The sequence below is a fragment of the Peromyscus leucopus genome, chromosome 7 (genome assembly GCF_004664715.2).
Source record: "Peromyscus leucopus breed LL Stock chromosome 7, UCI_PerLeu_2.1, whole genome shotgun sequence".
In the NCBI taxonomy this organism is placed as follows: domain Eukaryota; kingdom Metazoa; phylum Chordata; class Mammalia; order Rodentia; family Cricetidae; genus Peromyscus; species Peromyscus leucopus.
In genome coordinates, this window is record NC_051069.1 from 34,999,102 (window position 1) to 35,018,589 (window position 19,488).

At 37.5% G+C, this 19,488-nt stretch overlaps 1 protein-coding gene across 1 annotated transcript; it reads right to left on the reverse strand.

Annotated features, from left to right (window-relative positions):
• Positions 1 to 16,682: 16,682 nt before the first annotated feature.
• On the reverse strand, positions 16,683 to 17,618 carry LOC114684934 (olfactory receptor 145-like). The gene has a single exon (XM_028859484.1). It carries the CDS (start codon positions 17,610 to 17,612, stop codon positions 16,683 to 16,685), a length of 930 nt encoding a protein of 309 aa, XP_028715317.1. The 5' UTR covers positions 17,613 to 17,618.
• Between the last annotated feature and the right edge of the window lie 1,870 nt (positions 17,619 to 19,488).

A 19,488-nucleotide genomic window follows, 5' to 3' on the forward strand; every position in this document is an offset into this window, starting at 1 on the left:
TCCATTAAAATGAGACTAAGAACCAGAATAGGAGGATAAATTCAAGCACACACTTCTTTGTGCCTTTGGTTTCTACATTTTATGGGAGTTCACATACAGAAATAAACACAAATAAATGAAAGGCCATTTCCTTAAGTATAATATTCAGGGAGCCAGTGATCATTTTTGGTTCTGCAGCATCTCTGTTCTTCTCCTACCTTGACAATCCACTTCCTAATTCAGGCTCAGTGGTCATCTCAAAAAAAGAAGACACAAGGCACATCAAAGACCCACTGGATTGCTTGGAAGTAGTTGGAGAAAAAAAATAAGAAAAGGAAAACAACCACAGCAACAACAACAAAAAAAACCCCAAGCATCCAATTTAACAGTTACCTCTGTCCATGGGGAACACACAAGTCACCTTACTATCTCTTCTCCTCTACTCTCACAGAGGGGCAAGAACATATAGCACAGATGAGCTGTTAGGTCTAAAACTCAGGGAAAGAAATGTTGTTTTCTGTTGTAACTAGGTTTGGCCGCTTGGTGATAAGGGAAATTAATCTTGGACTGAAGAAGCCAGGGCTGTCATTCTTCTGTATTCTGAGAAGTCATGAGTTGTGGATCATGATTTCTGGCTGTGGCTTTACGCAGATATCCTCTCTCTCCCAAGAGTTGGTAAATAGAATCTGCTGATGTCACAAGGGCCACCTGCTAATGGACCCAAGAGGATTTTATTAGATTGTAATCTTAGGGGCCTTAGTAATAACTGAAAGGCTGATGTTTTCCAGCTATTTTCCCCCAGAGATCAGGCTTTGTTGCCATGGTGCTTCCAAACAAGTTCAATAGTAATGGCATAGGATTACTGGAGGTAGACACTATTGTTTTTTTATTGTTATTGTTTGACATTTTTATACACATATACAGTGAGTTTTGATTGAATTCACCCTGATTCATTTCGCTGCAATTCTTACACTGTTATATGGACACTATTCCCTCTCAACTTTATCTGTTCTTTTCTCTTAAAGTTTTTTTTGTTTGTTTGTTTGTTTGTTTGTTTTACCCACTGAATCCACTCAGTACTTCCAGTATGTATATGAGTGTAGGGATGTCTATGTCAGTTTAGGTAGCCTCACAGGAGGCACATCTTTGCAGAAAATTTATTATGTCTATACGAGTAACCATCTACCAACAGTTCCTCAGTTAGAGGTGGAAATTTATGACCATATCCTCCCTCCATGCTTGGGTTTTGGGGCCTTGGTCTTACACAGGTATTTGCACACTGTTGCAACCACTGTGAGTGCATTTGAGCAGTGGATTTGCTAAAATCTGAAAACACAATTTCAAGTGTAATCACCTATCACCTCTGGCTCTTACAGTCTTTCCAGTCCTACTTCTGTTATAATCTCCAAGTCTTGAGAGAAGGGATATGATGGGGAGGTCCCATGTAGAATTGAGCACTCACAGTCTCTTATTATCTACCTCTTGATCAGTTTTGGATGTCTGTGTTAATTGTGATCTACTGCTCAAAGAAGCACCTCTGATGAAGGTTTAGAGATGCATTAATCTATGGGTATAAGGTACAATGGAAATTTATTAGGGTTCATTTTAATACTATATTCGTAGCAGAGAAATAATCATAGGTACTTCTCTATGACCTATGACCTATCTAGTCTCAGGCCCCAAGAACCTTGCTAAGAATGAGCACTGTGTAGAGCTAGGCTGAAATCCAATACTAAAGTGTTTGGTTACTCCCACAATGCTTATGACAATACTGTCCTGCCAGGTCAGCCTTTACTGTAGCTCTTATGATTCACATCTGGGTAAAACTGATTATTATTACAATTCTCCTTTGATAGCACATATAGCACTCACTATAAAAGCTGGACAATACCAGATTCACCTCCCAACTTCTTACACAAGACATGACCAACTTTCAAATAATGATACATACGGCTATATCTTTAACTACACAGAACAGTTGAGAGACATCTGTCAGGAAAGGATTTGTATCTCATCAGTCTTTGAATCATGCTCAGGGAAATTAATGCTTAGTATGACTTTATATAATGCAAGTAAAATTATCACACCTTCTTGTCAGGTCTATGTCTGAGTTAGTGGATCAGAGTTTGGAATTGTATGTAGGTTTATATAATCTAAGTCTATTGTTTTCATGTTTGAAATTAACAAAGATTAAAAAAGAGAGCACAAAAAAGTACTTGTGTCAATAAAGAATTTTTTGTAAAGCTAGACAATACGGAAGCCAGTTCTAGATAGACACAAGTTTTATTTCTCCGTGTTATGACAGGAATGTATGGTGTCTTCTGAAATAGGGTCTAATCATCAAGTTTGGGATAATCAAGAGCAGTGACAATAAATAGCCTGTAATATTTGGATATCTCTGGGAATACAAGTGACAAATAACTCCAAAAAAGGAAGCTCATTCCTGGTTCTAGGTTTTTATTTGATAGCTGGTGGTGTCCAGTAGGAACACTGTCTCCAAATGATAATGTATTTCAATTTAAACCCATTTTAGACATGAAGATATTTCAAGAACTTGCACAATAGTAGTTTACACATGACTCTCTCAAAGGTCTTTAGTGTTACTTATCCCTCCTCAAACTCCCTCTTCTACTCTGCCCTTCGATCTCCTGCCTGACCCAATCCTTCCTGCTCTGGTATTCCCCATTCTTCCTGCACATCACCTGTGCTCCAGTACTGCCTACATTTTATTCCTGCCCATGTGGAAAATGCTCCAAAGAGAAGAGCATGAAAACCTGTCCTATATACTATGGATTCTCTATACTTTCCATCTCTAGATGAAATCTTATACTCTTGTTTATAGTGTCTGCTTTCATACATATCATACATGCTTCTTAATCTAAGTCCATAACATCAAAGGGATATTGACTTTTTTCTTCAGAGCTACTTCTGAAGTACTTAACACAATTAAACCTTACATATGCAGGGGTTGCTCTATAAATATATAGAGATGAATGAATAAATTAGTATACTTTCCAAGTTCTCAAAGAACACATACTGGATACTACACATAATATATATTCCAGGGATAAAAACTTACATAGTGCCAATGCTTTTACTTATAAATAAGAATGTGGATTGGGTGACATCTGTAAGGCATGTAGAGCCACAGATAACACCTAGAGACCATCAAAAGGAACCCCAGATGAGAGTTACTAATTTCAGAGAAAACAAGAAACCTATAGCTTCCATATGGGAATGTCATTCTGATTTGCTGAAAATGCCCAACTTCTTTTCCCACACCTCTAGCCTATACTCAGATCAGAGGGAAATCTGTAATAGTGTATTATAATAAGGGCCTAAATGTCAAAATCAAAGTTCCCTTCCTTTTAGAATGTCATTGGGAGCCAATTTTAGTGCTCAGAAAATTTTTCTGGCCAAAGGGTACAGGCGAAAATGACTAGTAGTAGAGAGAGGGAAGTAAGGGGAGCTGCAGAGGCAATTATAACAGGCAATGGGTAGGAACAGAAAAAATGGTGGGAGACAGAGAGCAAAAAGGAAAGTTATTCCTGACTCACCAAATTACAAAGGACCAAAAATTTCTTAGGGCAAACTTGAAATGTGGACCACAGGACAGACATTCCTTGGGGTCCCACAGTGGTCAGAACTTAGTGATTTGTGGGGGTCCTCTTTCCCTCTTGGTCTGTTGGCCATCAATCCATGAGGAGAAAGAGGCAGAATGTCAAAAAAAGCTTTGTATACATCCTGTGAGCACAAACCGAGATAGCCCTCCTGGAGACAGATTTCCATGAATCAGTTCAACTTTATTCCAGAGGATAAGGAATATGTAGAACTAGAGAGCCTGGGAACAAACCCTAATTTGCATTAAGTGGCAGTCTCCTATCAAAGGGTTTTGTTTGTGGCAGTAGATTCTTACAGCACAACTCCTAGCACAAGTTTATTAATCAGGAATCTCTACCAAGTGTCAAGCTAAAGAAGAATCAGACATCTGATTTAGAGACAACTTTTAGATAAAGTCAGTCCTCCAGGCTCAGGGACATCCTCCAGTAAGGCTAAGTATTGAGAGCTTCTGGTAGCAAAAGGCCATGGGAGTATACAGCAGATGACAACTAGTGTTCCTAAGGTCAACATATCAGAATCAAGGGTTCTGGTGGAGGAAACCATCACACACGCATTTTGGAATTACTGCCTTTTGAACGAATTGGCTGTTTCTTATTGTAAACTTCTTGTACAATAACAGCTATGATATTTTCCCATTATCATGCATTTTCATAAAACGTATATATGTAATCTCATGATTACATATGGGTGCATATACCTTGAGTGCTCAGGAAAAAGTCTTTTCATTTAACTTTATAATTGTGGTATATTGAAGATATACTAGGATATGCTTCAAAACCAGATTCATTTTCCCATGAGACGGTAGACCCTTAAAGCCTATTTTGTTCCTTTTGCTCAGACTAACACAGAAAATAATAATCTCTCCTCAGTCTAACACAAACTGCATGCACTTAGCTCATTTTTATCTCAGAGCAATTTAAACCAAACTAAAGGCCTTTGAAAATAGATCATAAGTTTAAAACTTTACAATTATGCACAAGGTCAGAATCACGGGTGTCGCATCAACACTACTAACACAGAGCACCCTAAGAAAACACTGCCAATTCTTTACTTGCCAAGTCTCTTGATAAAAAGTTATGTCTCAGAGTTTGTGGCACCTTATTCCTCTGGTCCTGAGACCTTGGAACCTTATGTTACCATGGTAATGGCTCTGCTCCTTATCATCTATTCTAGGAATGTGCTATGACCTTGAGGGTTTTCTCAAGATTGCAAGGAGTCTCTTTTTAAAAATATAAGCAGTCAGGCATGAGAGAAGATAAGAGGGCTAAAAAGAAGCTGTAGATAAGCAGTAGAACAAAGAGAGATCAGCAGAAATATCAGGGAACTGACTTAGAACAATAAAATGCATGGATTGAAAGAGCACAGTGTGTGTAGATTCAGTTGATATCCTAAAGATTAGAATTCCAGCTGCTTCTACACATCTTTTCTGAACTCTGGGAGAAAATTACTGTAGCGGGATCTCAATAGGTTTCATTAGCTAAGTAGAGAGCAGGAAACTTTGCTGGGGAAGGAGGAAGGGAGTTTCCATATTGCAGAGCTTAGAGAAAGTTGCCAGATTATGGCAGACTGCAACCTCTACCAGCCAGGAATCCCTTCCAACAATTATTTATTAAAATACATTCTATATAAAATGCTAAGATCTTTTTCTTTGGTTAGCTTTGTTTTGATTTTCTTTTTAATTCATTTCTCTCCTCCAGTCTACACAAAGTATTTTCCAGCATTGTGAATGCTAGTCAATATGAGTGAAGCTTCTAGCTGGGCATCAGTTAGATATCTCCATGTTCAATGACTTAAGTGACATCAGTAATAAGACCTTAACATCAGGTTGTTGAGAGAAAAGAGTAATAATAGCCTCGGCAATGGCCAGTGATGTTTGGGGAGACAGTATATGGGACCCTTTTGGCCAACAAGTTAACATGATGTAACCCATTCATGGCACTGGAGGTTTTAGTCAGTGGCATAAAATGTCTAGTTGAGGTGTTCTCTCCCCCATTATATGGTGACTCCTTTTAAATTCCTTTCACATGTATTAGGAAACTTGTACAGTAGTATGTTACCACAGGGTTTTTCAAAAAGCCTTTAAAGCCAGTTACCTCTCTGCTTGAAGTTATCCATTATCATCTCAAACTCTCACAATCTATCTGTCCCCTAATCTGTGAACATGCCTGAACCTGAGGAAAGGAGTATGTATGATATCAGTGTTTTATTTATGATTGAGCACCACAAAATCTCTTGTTCTCTGCACGTTAATCAGTAGAGAGTATCTATAACAATTATCATTTTCTGCAAGAAGACACATCTCTGACATGGGTGATAGATACACTGATCTATGTGTATAGCAACAATTCATTAAGAATCATTTTTACAGAATCATTTAACAGAATAACAGTACTATGTTATCCCCCAAAGGCCCAAGACCTGTCAAGTGACAGGTTTTTGGCTCCATATCAGTGTCAGATATGCTAAGATGTACATTGGAGTAAAGAGAGCCAGTTCAACAAATGGTGCTAAACAAACTGAATATCATCTGTGTAAAAATGAACCTGGATGCCTGTCTCTCACCTGTATTGAAATCAATTACAGCTGCATCAAAGACTATGACATAGGACCTGGAAGTCTTAGAAGAAATCATGAAGGATATAGTTTATGACATGGGCACAAACAAAGATTTTGTGAATGTCTTCCAGCAGCTAAGAAAATAATCATAAAATAGATTTGTATGGCATTAAAAAGTTTCTGCACAAGAAATAAGCTATTATTAGAGTGAAAAGACAGCCAAAAGAGTAGAGGAAAATATTTAATATCTATACATTAGGAATAATATTTAAAATATATAAAAATAATAAATAATTTTTTAAAATTAGCACCTGAAACCAAGCAACACCATCAATAAAAGCGCCAAAAATGTATAGAAATTTTTTAATTAACAAAACAAAAATAGCCAATAAACATTTTTAAATGTTCAAAACCTCTAACCATCAAGAAACACACATATAAACAATGAGCTTCCATCTCATTGCATTCAAAATGGATGCCACCAAGAAAACAGACAACATCAATGCTGAGAAGGAGGTGGTTTAAAAGGAACTTTTGTATACTGCTGGTTGGAAAGCAAACTCATCTGGCTAACATAAAAATCAGTGTAGAGATTTCTCAAGGTGCTATAAATAGATCTAACAAATGACCCAACAGTATTACTTTTGTTACTCACCCAAAACTCCAAGTCAATATGTTGCAGAGACACTATTTAAAAAAGCTAAATAATAGAAGCAACCTATATGTTCAACAACCAAAGAATAGATAAAGAAGAAGTTTGTATGTGTAGCTTTTTTTTTTTCCATCACAGGCAAATTATTTTGTTCTATTCATTCACAGTTAATACAGAAAATACTTGGAAACATTTCCATATAATGTTTGACACAGAAATCATCAAGTAGAAGTATACAATGTTGACAGGAGGCAGTACATTTATAATTTATAACCCCAAATATATTTATAAATTAGAAATGGAAAGATCTACAAATGAAATTATGAAGGTTCACCAAAGTCATTTAATCTGTCAGTTTCTCATTCATTTTTATGTCTTAATAATATTCTATTGTATGAATAAGCCACATTTTATTTCTCTCCAGTATTTGATAGCTATTTGAGTTATTTTAACTTTTTTACTATTAGCAACACACTGCTGTAAACCTTCATGTACATGTTTCATAGGTGCACATTTTCAGTAGTTTGAGGATATATTCCTAAGGGTAGAATTGTTGAGTAACAGAGTAACAATGTTTTGCATTTTGACCAACCACCAAACTGTTTTGCCAAAGTGGCACACCATTTTACAATCTCACCAAATCCTTGTTTTTAAGGCTCTGATTTTTGTACAAAAGCATTCAATCATTCTGTCAGACCAAACCAGGAAAAGTAAGCTATAGTTCAGAGCTGTTCTATTCCATTTACTATGCAAAGCCATTCTTGGCGTTTGCAACTCTCAGCCCTTTTGAGTATTCTTGCTGTGTTCACCTTTTCCTCCACCACTTTTTTTTCCTTCTTTTTTTTTCTGGTTTATTTCTATCTATTACAAATGTATAAAAAATCCTCCATCAACGCTGCTGATAGCAGCAGAACCTTGAGAAATATACCTTTGGTTTGCCTCAGAAAAGGAACACATATTGCACTGTAAAGTTTATAAAATTGGCGCAAAACATTGTGATAATGTTACAATACCAGTTTTAAGAGTTCAGTGACTAATGGGGAGCCGATGGGATACATGCAGAACTGTGAAAGCGATCTCACTTAGCCAGCTGTACACGTAGACTGTAAATCTACATTCAGATAATTTCTGAACTAAGACTATCATCTCAGTTTATCTGTTGAGGTCAACCAGGAAACCCTAGAATATACCTTGATTTTTGCAAGAAACAAAATAAGGGGAGGGGTTTCTTCAGCATTTCAGTTCACAAGTAACAGTATCCTAACAGGCAAAGTGTTCTCTCACTGTCAACATAGAATGAACTGCTGCTGGAGGTCAACTTGGGCTTTAATTTGCATTAGCACTTACATGCATAGTAGTCCAAGTTGTTGATCTCATGACTTTAAAAAGTAACTCTAAAAAAGTAAAATGGCCCTTCTTGGAAGACTAAAGAAAGACATCCAGCCAAAGTTGTAAAAAATCTCATCAAAACAATATACCTTTTTATGAATTACGCCTCAATTAAAAAAAAAAAGTAGCCCCAAATAAGAAGCAGCTCTAAAAAAGAAAATATAACTTAAGATATTTGAAAAAAACAAGGTGAATACAGGTTCAAAAATAATTAAGATACATTTTCTTAAGGCTACCTAGAATTAGGCTTTAAAGAATTCTACCATTTCAAATTTACCACTAGTTACTAGATACCTATTTACAAACAAGATGTTCACTTTTTTTGTTCCTTTATCAAGAGAAAAATCTACCTTCAGACTATGAGGGTGGTGATGGGGAGGGACTAGAAAACAAGATTCAAACAATCCCATGCAAATATCACATTTTTCAAATGGAAGAACTCCAAACTGCACTAGAAGTTCCAATCACTAAGACACTTTCCATTGAAATGATTTAAGTACAACTACATGGCACCAAGGTTTAGGCCTAATATAGGCCTGACAACCAAGTCCTTGTTTTCTGGAAGAAAGGCCTCAAAAGTCCCACTCAATTCCACATAACAATACTTCAAAGATCAATTAGGTTTTCCTTTCCTTAATATTTTTGTTTTTGACTTCTAATCTTAAAGACTAGATTAAAACTTAGCTCATTTCCCAGAAGGCATTGCTTCCCTTTGCTCTATGAAAGAGTCCACCAAGACCTCTTCCTCAAAACCATCTAGCCCCCAGCCTCCAGCCTGTGCTTGTGATGCATCTTTCTCAACATCCTGAAAAGGTAATGTAGGTAAAATATGCTCATAAACATTAAAGCTAGTTGTTAGAAAGACGTAACTAGCTTTATAATTTAAGTTTTAAAACATAAATACTTACAGCTTGATCTGCACTGACAATGATTGTCGAAGCCTAGAATTCAACATTTACAGATTGTCATCCACACACACAAAACACACTATTATCACACAACTTGTGTCTTGAGAGAATCTTCTGCTTTTTAACTCTTTGGCCTCCCAGTCAATCCCAAGTTCAACCAACTTTAACTAAAACTTCACTCAGAATTTCACCAAGCTTTTCACCCACACAATAATGTTTGTCGTATCTTTCATCAACTGTCAAAATCTGAAGCCTGCTCAGAGATCGCCAGGTATAGGTGAGTTGAGACTATTGATATTGATGGATATTAATGACCAGTGATTGTTAATTCCTGTTATTTTTTGTGGTTGTGTTGTGTTGTCCTTCTGTGGTGTATGTTGGTGTGGGATTATCTATTGCTTGATTTTTCATGGATGTGTTTAGTTTCTTTGGGTTGAATTTTCCCTTCTAGTGCTTTCTGTAGGGCTGGGTTTGTAGACAGGTATTGATTAAATCTGGTTTTATCCTGGAATATTTTGTTTACTCCGCCTATGGTGATTAAGAGTTTTGCTGGGTATAATAGTCTGGGTTGGCATCCATGGTCTCTTAGTGTCTGCATGAGATTTGTCCATGATCTTCTAGCTTTCATAGTCTCTATTGAGTAGTCTGGTGTTATTCTGATGGGTTTGCCTTTATATGTTACTTGGTCTTTTTCCTTTGCGGCTCTTAATATTTTTTCTTTGTTCTGTGTGTTTAGTGTTTTGATTATTATGTGGCAAGGGGACTTTTTTTTGGATCCAGCCTATTCGGTGTTCTGTAAGCTTCTTGTATCTTCATAGGTATTTCTTTCTTTAGGTTAGGAAAGTTTTCTTCTATGATTTTGTTGAATATATTTTCTGTGCCTTTGAGTTGGCATTCTTCTCCTTCTTCTATCCCTATTATTCTTAGGTTTGGTCTTTTCATGCTGTCCCAAATTTCCTGGACGTTTTGTGTTACGACTTTTTTGTCTTTAGTGTTTTCTTTGACTGACGAATCTATTTTCTCTATCGTGTCTTCAGTGTCAGAGATTCTCTGTTCCATCTCTTGCAATCGGTTGGTTATGCTTGTTTCTGTAGTTCCTGTTCGTTTTGTCAGGATTTCTATTTCCAGCATTCCCTCAGCATGTGTTTTCTTTATTGTCTCAAATTCATTTTTCAGATCTTGGAATGTTTCTTACATCTGTTTAATTGCTTTTTCTTGGCTTGATTTGATTTCTTCCCATTTTTTGTTCGTTTTTTCTTCCATTTCTTTAAGGGAGTTTTTTATTTCCCCTTTAATGGAGTTTTTCATTTCCTCTTTAAGGGAAGTTTTTATTTCCTCTTTAAGAGAGTTTTTCATTTCCTCTTTAAGGAAAGTTTTTATTTCCTCTTTAAGGTAGTTTTTCATTTCCTCTTTAAGGAAAGTTTTTATTTCCTCATTGAGGGAATGTTTTATTTCTTCTTTAAGCGCCTCTATCATCTTCTTAAAGTCATTTTTAGGGTTGATTTCTTCTGTTTCTTCTGTCATGGTATGTTTAGGTCTTGCAGGTGTAGAATCACTGGGTTCTGATGTTGCCATATAGGTCTTTATGTTGTTGCCTGTATTTTTGCTCTGACGTCTACTCATCTTTTCCTCTGTGCGGTGCAGGTGGTGTCTGTGTCTGAGAGTGCCTCTCTTGTTCTAATTTTTAGCCTTGGTTTAGTAGGGGTTCTTGGTTAAATTAGTGCTATTGGGCTGTTTCTTCAGGGACAGCTGATTTCAGTCGGTGAATTATATACTTATGATTCTAGTGATCTGGTTTAGTGGCTGGGTAGCGCCTTCTTCTGTGTTCCCAGGTCACGTTTTGTTCATTTGTCAACTCCTCAGCTGATCTTGTTTCTTCAGACTTGAAACTGTAGGCATCTGAATCCTCTCCCAGATGGGTTTCAGCTGAGCAGGGTAGTCTCACCAACACCTCCAAGTTGTTGGGTTTCACAGGATCAGCAGTTGGGCCCTGGGTTGTCCCCAGATGGAATGCCCAGACTCACCCTGGTTCCGACCCACAGAGATAGCCTCTTCCCCAGGTGTTGGGGCCAGGGGCGTCCCGGTTCCAAGCTGCATCCGCCCCTCTCCGTCCCTGGGCCTGTCCACCCCTGTGGCCTGCCGCCACAGACCCACCTGCGTCCACTTGTCTCCGCTGCTGGGCCTGTATGTCCCTGTCAGCTGCCGCTGGGTCTGTCTGCCTCTGCGGGCGGCCAAAGGCCTGTATGTCTCTACCGGCTGCTGCCGCGGGCCTACCTATCCCTGCCCATCACTGCTGCCGGGCCCATCCACCTCTGCGGGCCACCACTGGGCCTGTATGTCTCTGCCAGCTGCCGCTGGGCCTGTATGTCCCTGTCGGCCACTGCCACCAGCCCGTCCACCTCCGCGGGTTGCCGACCTGCGTCCGCCCGTCTCCACCACGTGGCCTGTCTACCTCTGTGGGCCGTCGCCGGGCCTGAATGTCTCTGTCAGCCGCCACCACCGGGCCCTTCCACCTCCGTCAGCTTATCTCCGCCACAGGGCCTGTCCACCTCTGTGGACCGCCGCTGGGCCTGAATGTCTCCGCCAGCTGCTGCCGGGCCTAAATGTCCCTGTCGGCCACTGCCACCGGGCCCATCTACCTCCGCGGGCCGCTGCCACAGGCCTACCTGCGTCTACTTGTCTCCGCCATCTTGAATCCTGTGTAGCTTTTTTTAACCATAACAAAGGCTGACGTTTTCATTTGTAGGAAACTGGAAATATCTCATGGTGATTTTACTATGTCAATTAAGTAAGTCTAAGGAAGACAAACATCATATACGTTCTTCTTTGTAGGTCTTAAACTTTAATTGTAAATAAAATTGTGTATTGCCAATGACAGTGCTGTACAATGTAAATTGTTATTTGTTTATATTGTAAATAAATCATTTTTCTTTCTAAATAAGGAGATAGCATCTATGAAACCTTTTAAAGTGCATATTCCACTATGGTAATAGTAATATGGCTCACACCAAACTCCTATACCTCATAATGCCACCCCCCCCAAAAAAAATCACTAATTACAATGACTAAGAAGTGTCATTTTGTAGCTCACCATGTGTGCACTTTATGAGAGTTCTGTAAGAAATTTATATTTTTTTATTTGGTCATCAAACTCTTGTAGATAAGTTCTCTGCTATAGGCATTTTTGACTGAGTCCATATTCTCATAGACTTCTTTGTTTTTGAAACATTGTGAAATAATACTCAAGAAATTCTTGCTGTTTCTTTGGAATTCATTTTTCTTTCCTTCCATTTCCTTATCAGATATATAATGAATATAATGAATATTAGATTAACATCTGCATTACTATTTGTGTGGCCTTTAAAGCTCACATAGGTTTTTTTTAAATATTTAAGATTGTTTTTTAAAATGCTAGCATTACATATTTATTATACTTCTTTATGACAGAGATACCATAGCAAAAGAGATAGCAATACATAAGAATGAAGGGAAGGAGAAAGAGAGGGAGGGAGAAAGAGAGAATGGGAAGGGTTATTTCTGATCTTGTGAATCAAACTCATAAACAAGAGCATGCAAGCACTGCATCGATAGGGTATCAATATGGTTCAATTATTCAGAAATAAGCGTCATTTCTTAAAAATAAAAATATCCATGTGTCAGGGGAAATTGGTGTTCTCTAAACAAGAATGAATGTAACATTACAAAAATTCACAGATACAATTCACATATCAGGGACCTAAAGTAAAAATTTCAATTATACTCATGACAAATATCAGTTGGCTGATATATTGTCATGATTGTGGGGTCTGAGAAACTTAGTTAGAAAAATAAAACTAATAAATGTTCAAATAACCATAAAAATAAATCCTCATTTAAACAAATCAAACAATTCCATTACAAACTTGGAGCTAAAATCCTCTAGCACAAAATGCTAGTAACTTCTTCAGGATCTCCTAATGTAAGTCTCACCTCTTCTAAGTAACTAATGTGGCAGTTAGGTGAATGAGCTCTGCAGCAAAATGCTTTCATTTTATGCTTGATCAAATCTCAGATCTGCCATTTAGCAGATATATATATATATATCTTTGTGTCTCAATTTCCTCATTGTAAAATAGAAGCAATAACAGTAGCATCATGGATTCAAGTGAGTTTTTTAAGAGTCCTTAAAATAGCATCTAGCATACAGTAACTCAATGGGTGATAGCTACCATTACTTTCGTCATAACAATGTTAAATATAAATGTATTTGATTTACTCGATATGGTTCTAATTTTTTGCTGCATATAATAGTTTCTATGTGATTTTTGGATATATGCCAATAATGTCAGTGAAAAATGAATAAAGGTGACATAAATATTAAAAAAGGAACTGCTAGCAAAGTCACTGGGAAAATTACTGAAATTTTGACAATTATGTCACCTCTTATCTATGTTAGTCACTATGTAGGAAATAAACCCATCAAATAAGAAAATGCATATACTAAATTATTACAAAACATCAGGAAAGAAATTAATTTGAGATAAAGAATGCACTGCCCCCCATGGCTTGTCTTCAAAAGAAAACATATGCAAGAGAAAAAAGTAGGTGGTGGTGTCCTTAAGTAAAATAAGCAGACAGAGCATGGTCTTATGCTGATATAAGCAATGGACATTGTTTTGGATAAAATGAATCTGTGGATACCACCAGACAAAGAGGGTTTCATACAAGAAAAATTGCATAGTGGAAGGAAGAGGGATACAATAGAAAACTTGTTGACACTGTAGAAACACGAAAAGAAGGAAAAATAAAGATAGCTAAAACAACAAGCAAAAGAAATGAAAGGGGACGAGTAGAAACAGATCTAAGAGAAACACAACTGGATAGATCAGTTGGTGAAACTCTGTATGATTCTCTTCCTAGCAAATTTAAATCCTTACTCCTGAGGCTATAAATGAGGATTCAGTGTGATCACCAAGATCTGTCTTATTAGAAGGTATTTGTTCAAATGTTCTCTACCCAAAGAAATAACAAATAAGCAAGGATATGAAAATACTAAATGATCAGATTTGGTCAGTAGGCTGAACACACTGAGAATGAAAACTTAGAATGTCACAAGAATAAGATCACAAAACTCTTTACCCAGGGAAACATGAGGCATGATGCTTTAGTCACCAAGGTCAGTCTGAGCTTCTGTTGCGAACCACAATTATTACCTGGAGTAGACACAAAGAATCAATGATAGCTTAGCATCCTGCAGTGTTTCTAGCTGGCAGGTAAGATTGTAATGAGCAGTGTGCCATGAGCATCTTTTTCTTCCTCTTCACTTTGATCTGTTAGAATGTAGTCTTCAGATGCCATTTTGAAAACAATCTATTCTTTCTCTGGAAACATGGATTTGTGTTTTCTCCCCAAATGTCAATACTCCTTGTTCTCACCACCACAGTCCCTCAACTTGTCTTACAAGTGAACAATATATGTCACTCTATAATTCTTTACCCATAAATATGTGTAATTATTATTCAGCAGTTTAAATATATATACATGCATGTTGTTTTGCTTAGTCTCTTCCATAGCATTCACCTGTTTCCCTTAAGAATCCATCATCATCATCAATATTATTCCTGCCTCTAATATTCTGTTAAGCTCATTCCTCTGCTTAGATGTTCTGTGAACAACTCCATCATCAATCAGGTCACCAGCTACGTCCTCAGGAAGAGCCCTTCCTACCAGCCAAGATGAGATAAAACTGTTATTCTCAGCACAATTACATTTGTTCAAAACATTGTATATCATTTGTCTGATACAAACTCACAGACACAAAAATTATTTATTTAACCACCTGACTAGTCTGTAGACTTCGGAGATCACAAGCATCTTATCTTTCTTCATAGCAGTATTTTTAATACTTGACCAAAGCCTGACATATCAGTGTCTAAAATAGAACAAATACTCGGTCTTTTTTGCCCCTCCAATAAACTCCATCATTTTATATAAAACTCTAAGACATTATGAAAGCAAAATTATTAAATAGAAAGAACAGACTGCTAATAAATTAAGATTACATAATTTATTTGGGAAAGGAACTTTACCCACAATTAGTTTTTATGCATCTGAGGTCACTAAGAGATTCACCAATATGACCAATAATAAATTTATTTCTAATAAAGAAAAGGCTTTTATTCATACACTGGTTGTCCAGGCTTCTACTTGGGACTCAGGATTCCCACAACAGAGAGCTATGAAGGCAAAAACATACATAAGGGCATAAGTTTACACTACATTTATTTGTAGACATACATCCTGCAATCAGAAGGTTGCTTTCAAGTTAAGCACACACACACATAACTTTGCTTAAGTGCAATGAAAAGCTTTTAGCAAACATGTCTTACAGGTGTCCTGCTGGTCTTGAACAAGCAGCTTTGTTTACAGAAGCAGAAGCAGCATTTAACATTGTGACCATTATCATGACAAACAACAGATGCATTAAAATTGTACAAGAATGGCTCTAAACATTCCATCTGTCCTTGAGCCAGTGGAACTTTCATGTTACAGGCAAAATTGTTTCATAGATCTCTTAAGAGCAGTAACTGAAAATTAAAACATAGTATTAGCCATCACATAGTAAACTTGCTTAGTCAAATTCTTCCCAATGAAGACAGAGCGTGTCCTTATATTCAAACACCTGCCCTCAAGTCCATGATTAGAAAACCTAACATAGGTTTCCTTTATACTGAATGACCAAAAATGCTATTTCATTTTTAGTATTCAAGCACTAGAATCACAATTGACTCATCACCTCCTCTTTACTAAACTAATTTAAGACTGCAGAGAGAAGAATGGAGTGAAAAGGGAATTTCCCTCCACACCCGAACCTCTGGTAAAACAAAGGAACCTTTTAAATGAAATCTCCTACAAAATTTCCCAGAGGTTTACTAACTGAATTAGTGAGTCACTTTCTCTAAGACTACTAAAATCAGTATTTCAGTGTCACAGCCACATAAAACCTCTACATGTACCCGAGTCACAGTGGTACTTAAGATGTAGCTCAGTGGAAGAACACTAGTCTAACATGCAAGATGGCCTGGGTATGATCCTCCAAACATACACTAAAAGTTAAAAAATAAATTTGAACATTTAAAAAAAATCTCTTGACTTTTCCATTTCTGAATATAATATCATTCAGTGTTTTATACTTAAATCCTTGTGATTTCTAAGCTAAAGTGTATCCATACTGGTAGATGAAAGGACATATGTATTTGCTCAGTTTCCAATACTGAAAAAAGATATATGTGATTTGGGGAAATTACAGAATAATCTGTTCTCTCTACCTTCACTGACTTTATTTCTGAAATTCCATAGATAATTAACTTAATTGTGTATAGTGTTAAATAACTTTGTTCTATATTTTTATCACCATAGATTTTTGGATATTTATATTATTTTAGTTGTTTTCATGATTTTTACAATACTGTGGTCAAATCAAGGGCCTGTGAATGAGAGCAAATGCTCTTCCAATGAGTAGATTCCAGGCAATCCTCACCCTAATTATAAACCTCATGTGTCCTAAGATTTACCTCTATAATAAATACAGATTCTATTTAGGCAAACATACTTTTAATCAAAGTTTTTCTCAGTGCAATGTGGACATCCTTATTCCTTAAACTATAAATGAAAGGATTTAGCATTGGACTCACAACAGTATAAAAAATGGTAGATACTTTATCTTCATCCACAGATGCACTAGAAGGCTTCAGATACATGAAGACTATTGCTCCAAAGAAAAGAGAAACAGCTATTACATGGGAGCCACAGGTACTGAAGGCTTTTGACCTACCCTCTGCAGAACGGATGCCAAGGATGTTGGAAATGATCAAGGTGTAAGAAATAAAGATAGTCAGGCTGGGCACTGTTACATTGACACCCACAACAATGAACACCACCAGCTCATTGATGGTGGTGCTTGTGCAGGAGAGCTTCAGCAGAGGGGGTATGTCACACATGTAGTGATTGATGATGTTGCCAGCACAAAAGGTCAGTCTCAGCATACAAACTACGTGGGCCATTGCACCCACAAACCCCATCATATACACACCTACTACCATCAAGTGGCAAACCTTATAGGACATGGTAACTTGGTAAAGCAGGGGCTTACAGATAGCAGCATATCTGTCATAGGCCATGGCTGTCAAAATGTAGCATTCATCAATCACAAAGAAGGCAAAGAAAAAGAGCTGAGTCATGCACTCAGCATGGGAGATGATGTTCTGCTTCACAAAACTCACCAGCATTTTGGGAGTTATGACAGAGGAGTAGCAGAGGTCTGTGAAGGCAAGATTGAAGAGAAAGTAGTACATGGGGGTGTGCAGGTGAGGATTCAAAACAATCAGAACCATCAAGCCCAGGTTCCCCACCATGGAGACCACATAGATTCCCAAGAAGAGGAAGAAGAGAGGCAGCTGGAGCTCTGGCTGCTGTGTCAAGCCCAGCAGGATGAACTCCTTCACTGAAGAGTCATTTTCTGAGGCCATTCCTTGGGTCACAACTGTGAGAACAGTGAAAATAGTAATATTAGAATGAAATTCCAGTCCCCTCCAAACTACTCCATTACAATGAGAATAAGAATAGGAGTGGAAGAATAAATTCAAACACACACTTCTTGTGCCTTTGCTTTCTACATTTTATGGGTATTCACATACAGAAATAAACATAAATGTATGAAAGGCCATTTCCTTGGGAATAATATTCAGGGAACCAGTGACCATGTTTGGTTCTGCAGCATCTCTGATCTTCTACCTTGACAATCCACTTCCTAATTCAGGTTCAGTGGCCATCACTAAAGAGAAGACACAGGCACATCAAAGACTCGTTGGATTGCTCAGAGGTAGTTTAAAAAAAGTACAACAAAAACAAATTCCAAAAGAAAAAAAAACAAGCATCCTGTTTATCACTTACCTCTCTCAGTCCATGGGGAACTCACAAGTCACCTCACTATCTCTTCTCCTCTACTCTCAGAGAGGAGTGAGAACACATATCACTGATGAGCTGTGAGGTCTGAAACTTAGGGAAGAAATATTGTTTTCTGTTGTCCCTAGGTTTGGCTGTTTAGTGATAAAGGAAACTAATTTTGGACTGGAGAAGGCAGAGTTCTCATTCTTCTGCATTCTGAGGAGTCATGAGTTATAGATCATGATTTCTGGCTGTGGCTTCTATCTGATGTCCTCTCTCACTCAGAGGTTGGAAAATAGCATCTGTTGGTGTCACAAGGGCCACCTGGTAATGACCCAAGGGGGTTCTATGAGATTGTAGTCTTAGGGGCCTTAGTAAATATTGAAAGTCTTATGAGTTTCAGCTATTTACCTCAGAGATCAGACTTTGTTGCTATGGTGCTTACAAACTACTTCAATAGTAATGACATAGGATTATTGGAGGTAGACACAATTGTTTTGTATAGTTTTCTTGTTACTGTTTGAAAATTTTATACACATATGCAATGTATTTTCATCAAATTCCTTTTCTTACAATTTTTCCTCCATCATCCTGACACTATTCACTCTCAACTTTATCTGTTCTTTTCTCTTATTTTTTTTTTTTTTACACAATGAATCCACTCAGTACTTCCAGTATTTATATGGTGTAGGGATGTCTATGTCAGTTTAGGTAGCCTCTCAGGAGGCACATCCTTGAAGAAAAATTATTATGTTTATACAAGTAAACATCTACCAACAGTTCCTCAGTTAGAGGTGGAACTTTATGACCATATCCTCCCTCCACGCTTGGGTTTTGGGGCCTTGGTCTTACACAGGTATTTGCACACTGTTGCAACCACTGTGAGTGCATTTGAGCAGTGGATTTGCTAAATTCTGAAAACACAATTTCAAGTGTAATCACCTATCACCTCTGGCTCTTACAGTCTTTCCAGTCCTACTTCTGTTATAATCTCCAAGTCTTGAGAGAAGAGATATGATGGGGATGTCCCATGTAGGACTGAGTACTCACAGTCTCTTATTATCTACTTGTTGACCAGTTTTGGATGTCTGTGTTAATTGTGATCTACTGCCCAAAGAAGCACCTCTGATGAAAACTGAGAGATTCATTAATCTATGGATATAAGGTACAATGGAAATTTATTAGGGTTCATTTTAATACTATATCCATAACAGAAAAATAATCATAGGTACTTCTCTATGACCTATGACATATCTAATCTCAGGTCCCAAGAACCTTGCTAAGAATGAGCACTGTGTGGAGCAAGCCTGAAATCCAATACAAAAGTGTTTGGTTACTCCCACAATGCTTATGACAATGCTGCACTAGTAGGTAGATCCTGCCAGGTCAGTCTTTACTGTAGATCTTGTGATTCACATCTGGAAAAAAAATGTTTGTTACATTTCTCTTTTGATAGCA

Coding starts and splice junctions, on each gene's coding strand:
- LOC114684934 (XM_028859484.1), bottom strand. CDS start 17,612: ATGGCCTCAGAAAATGACTCTTCAGTGAAGGAGTTCATCCTGCTGGGC.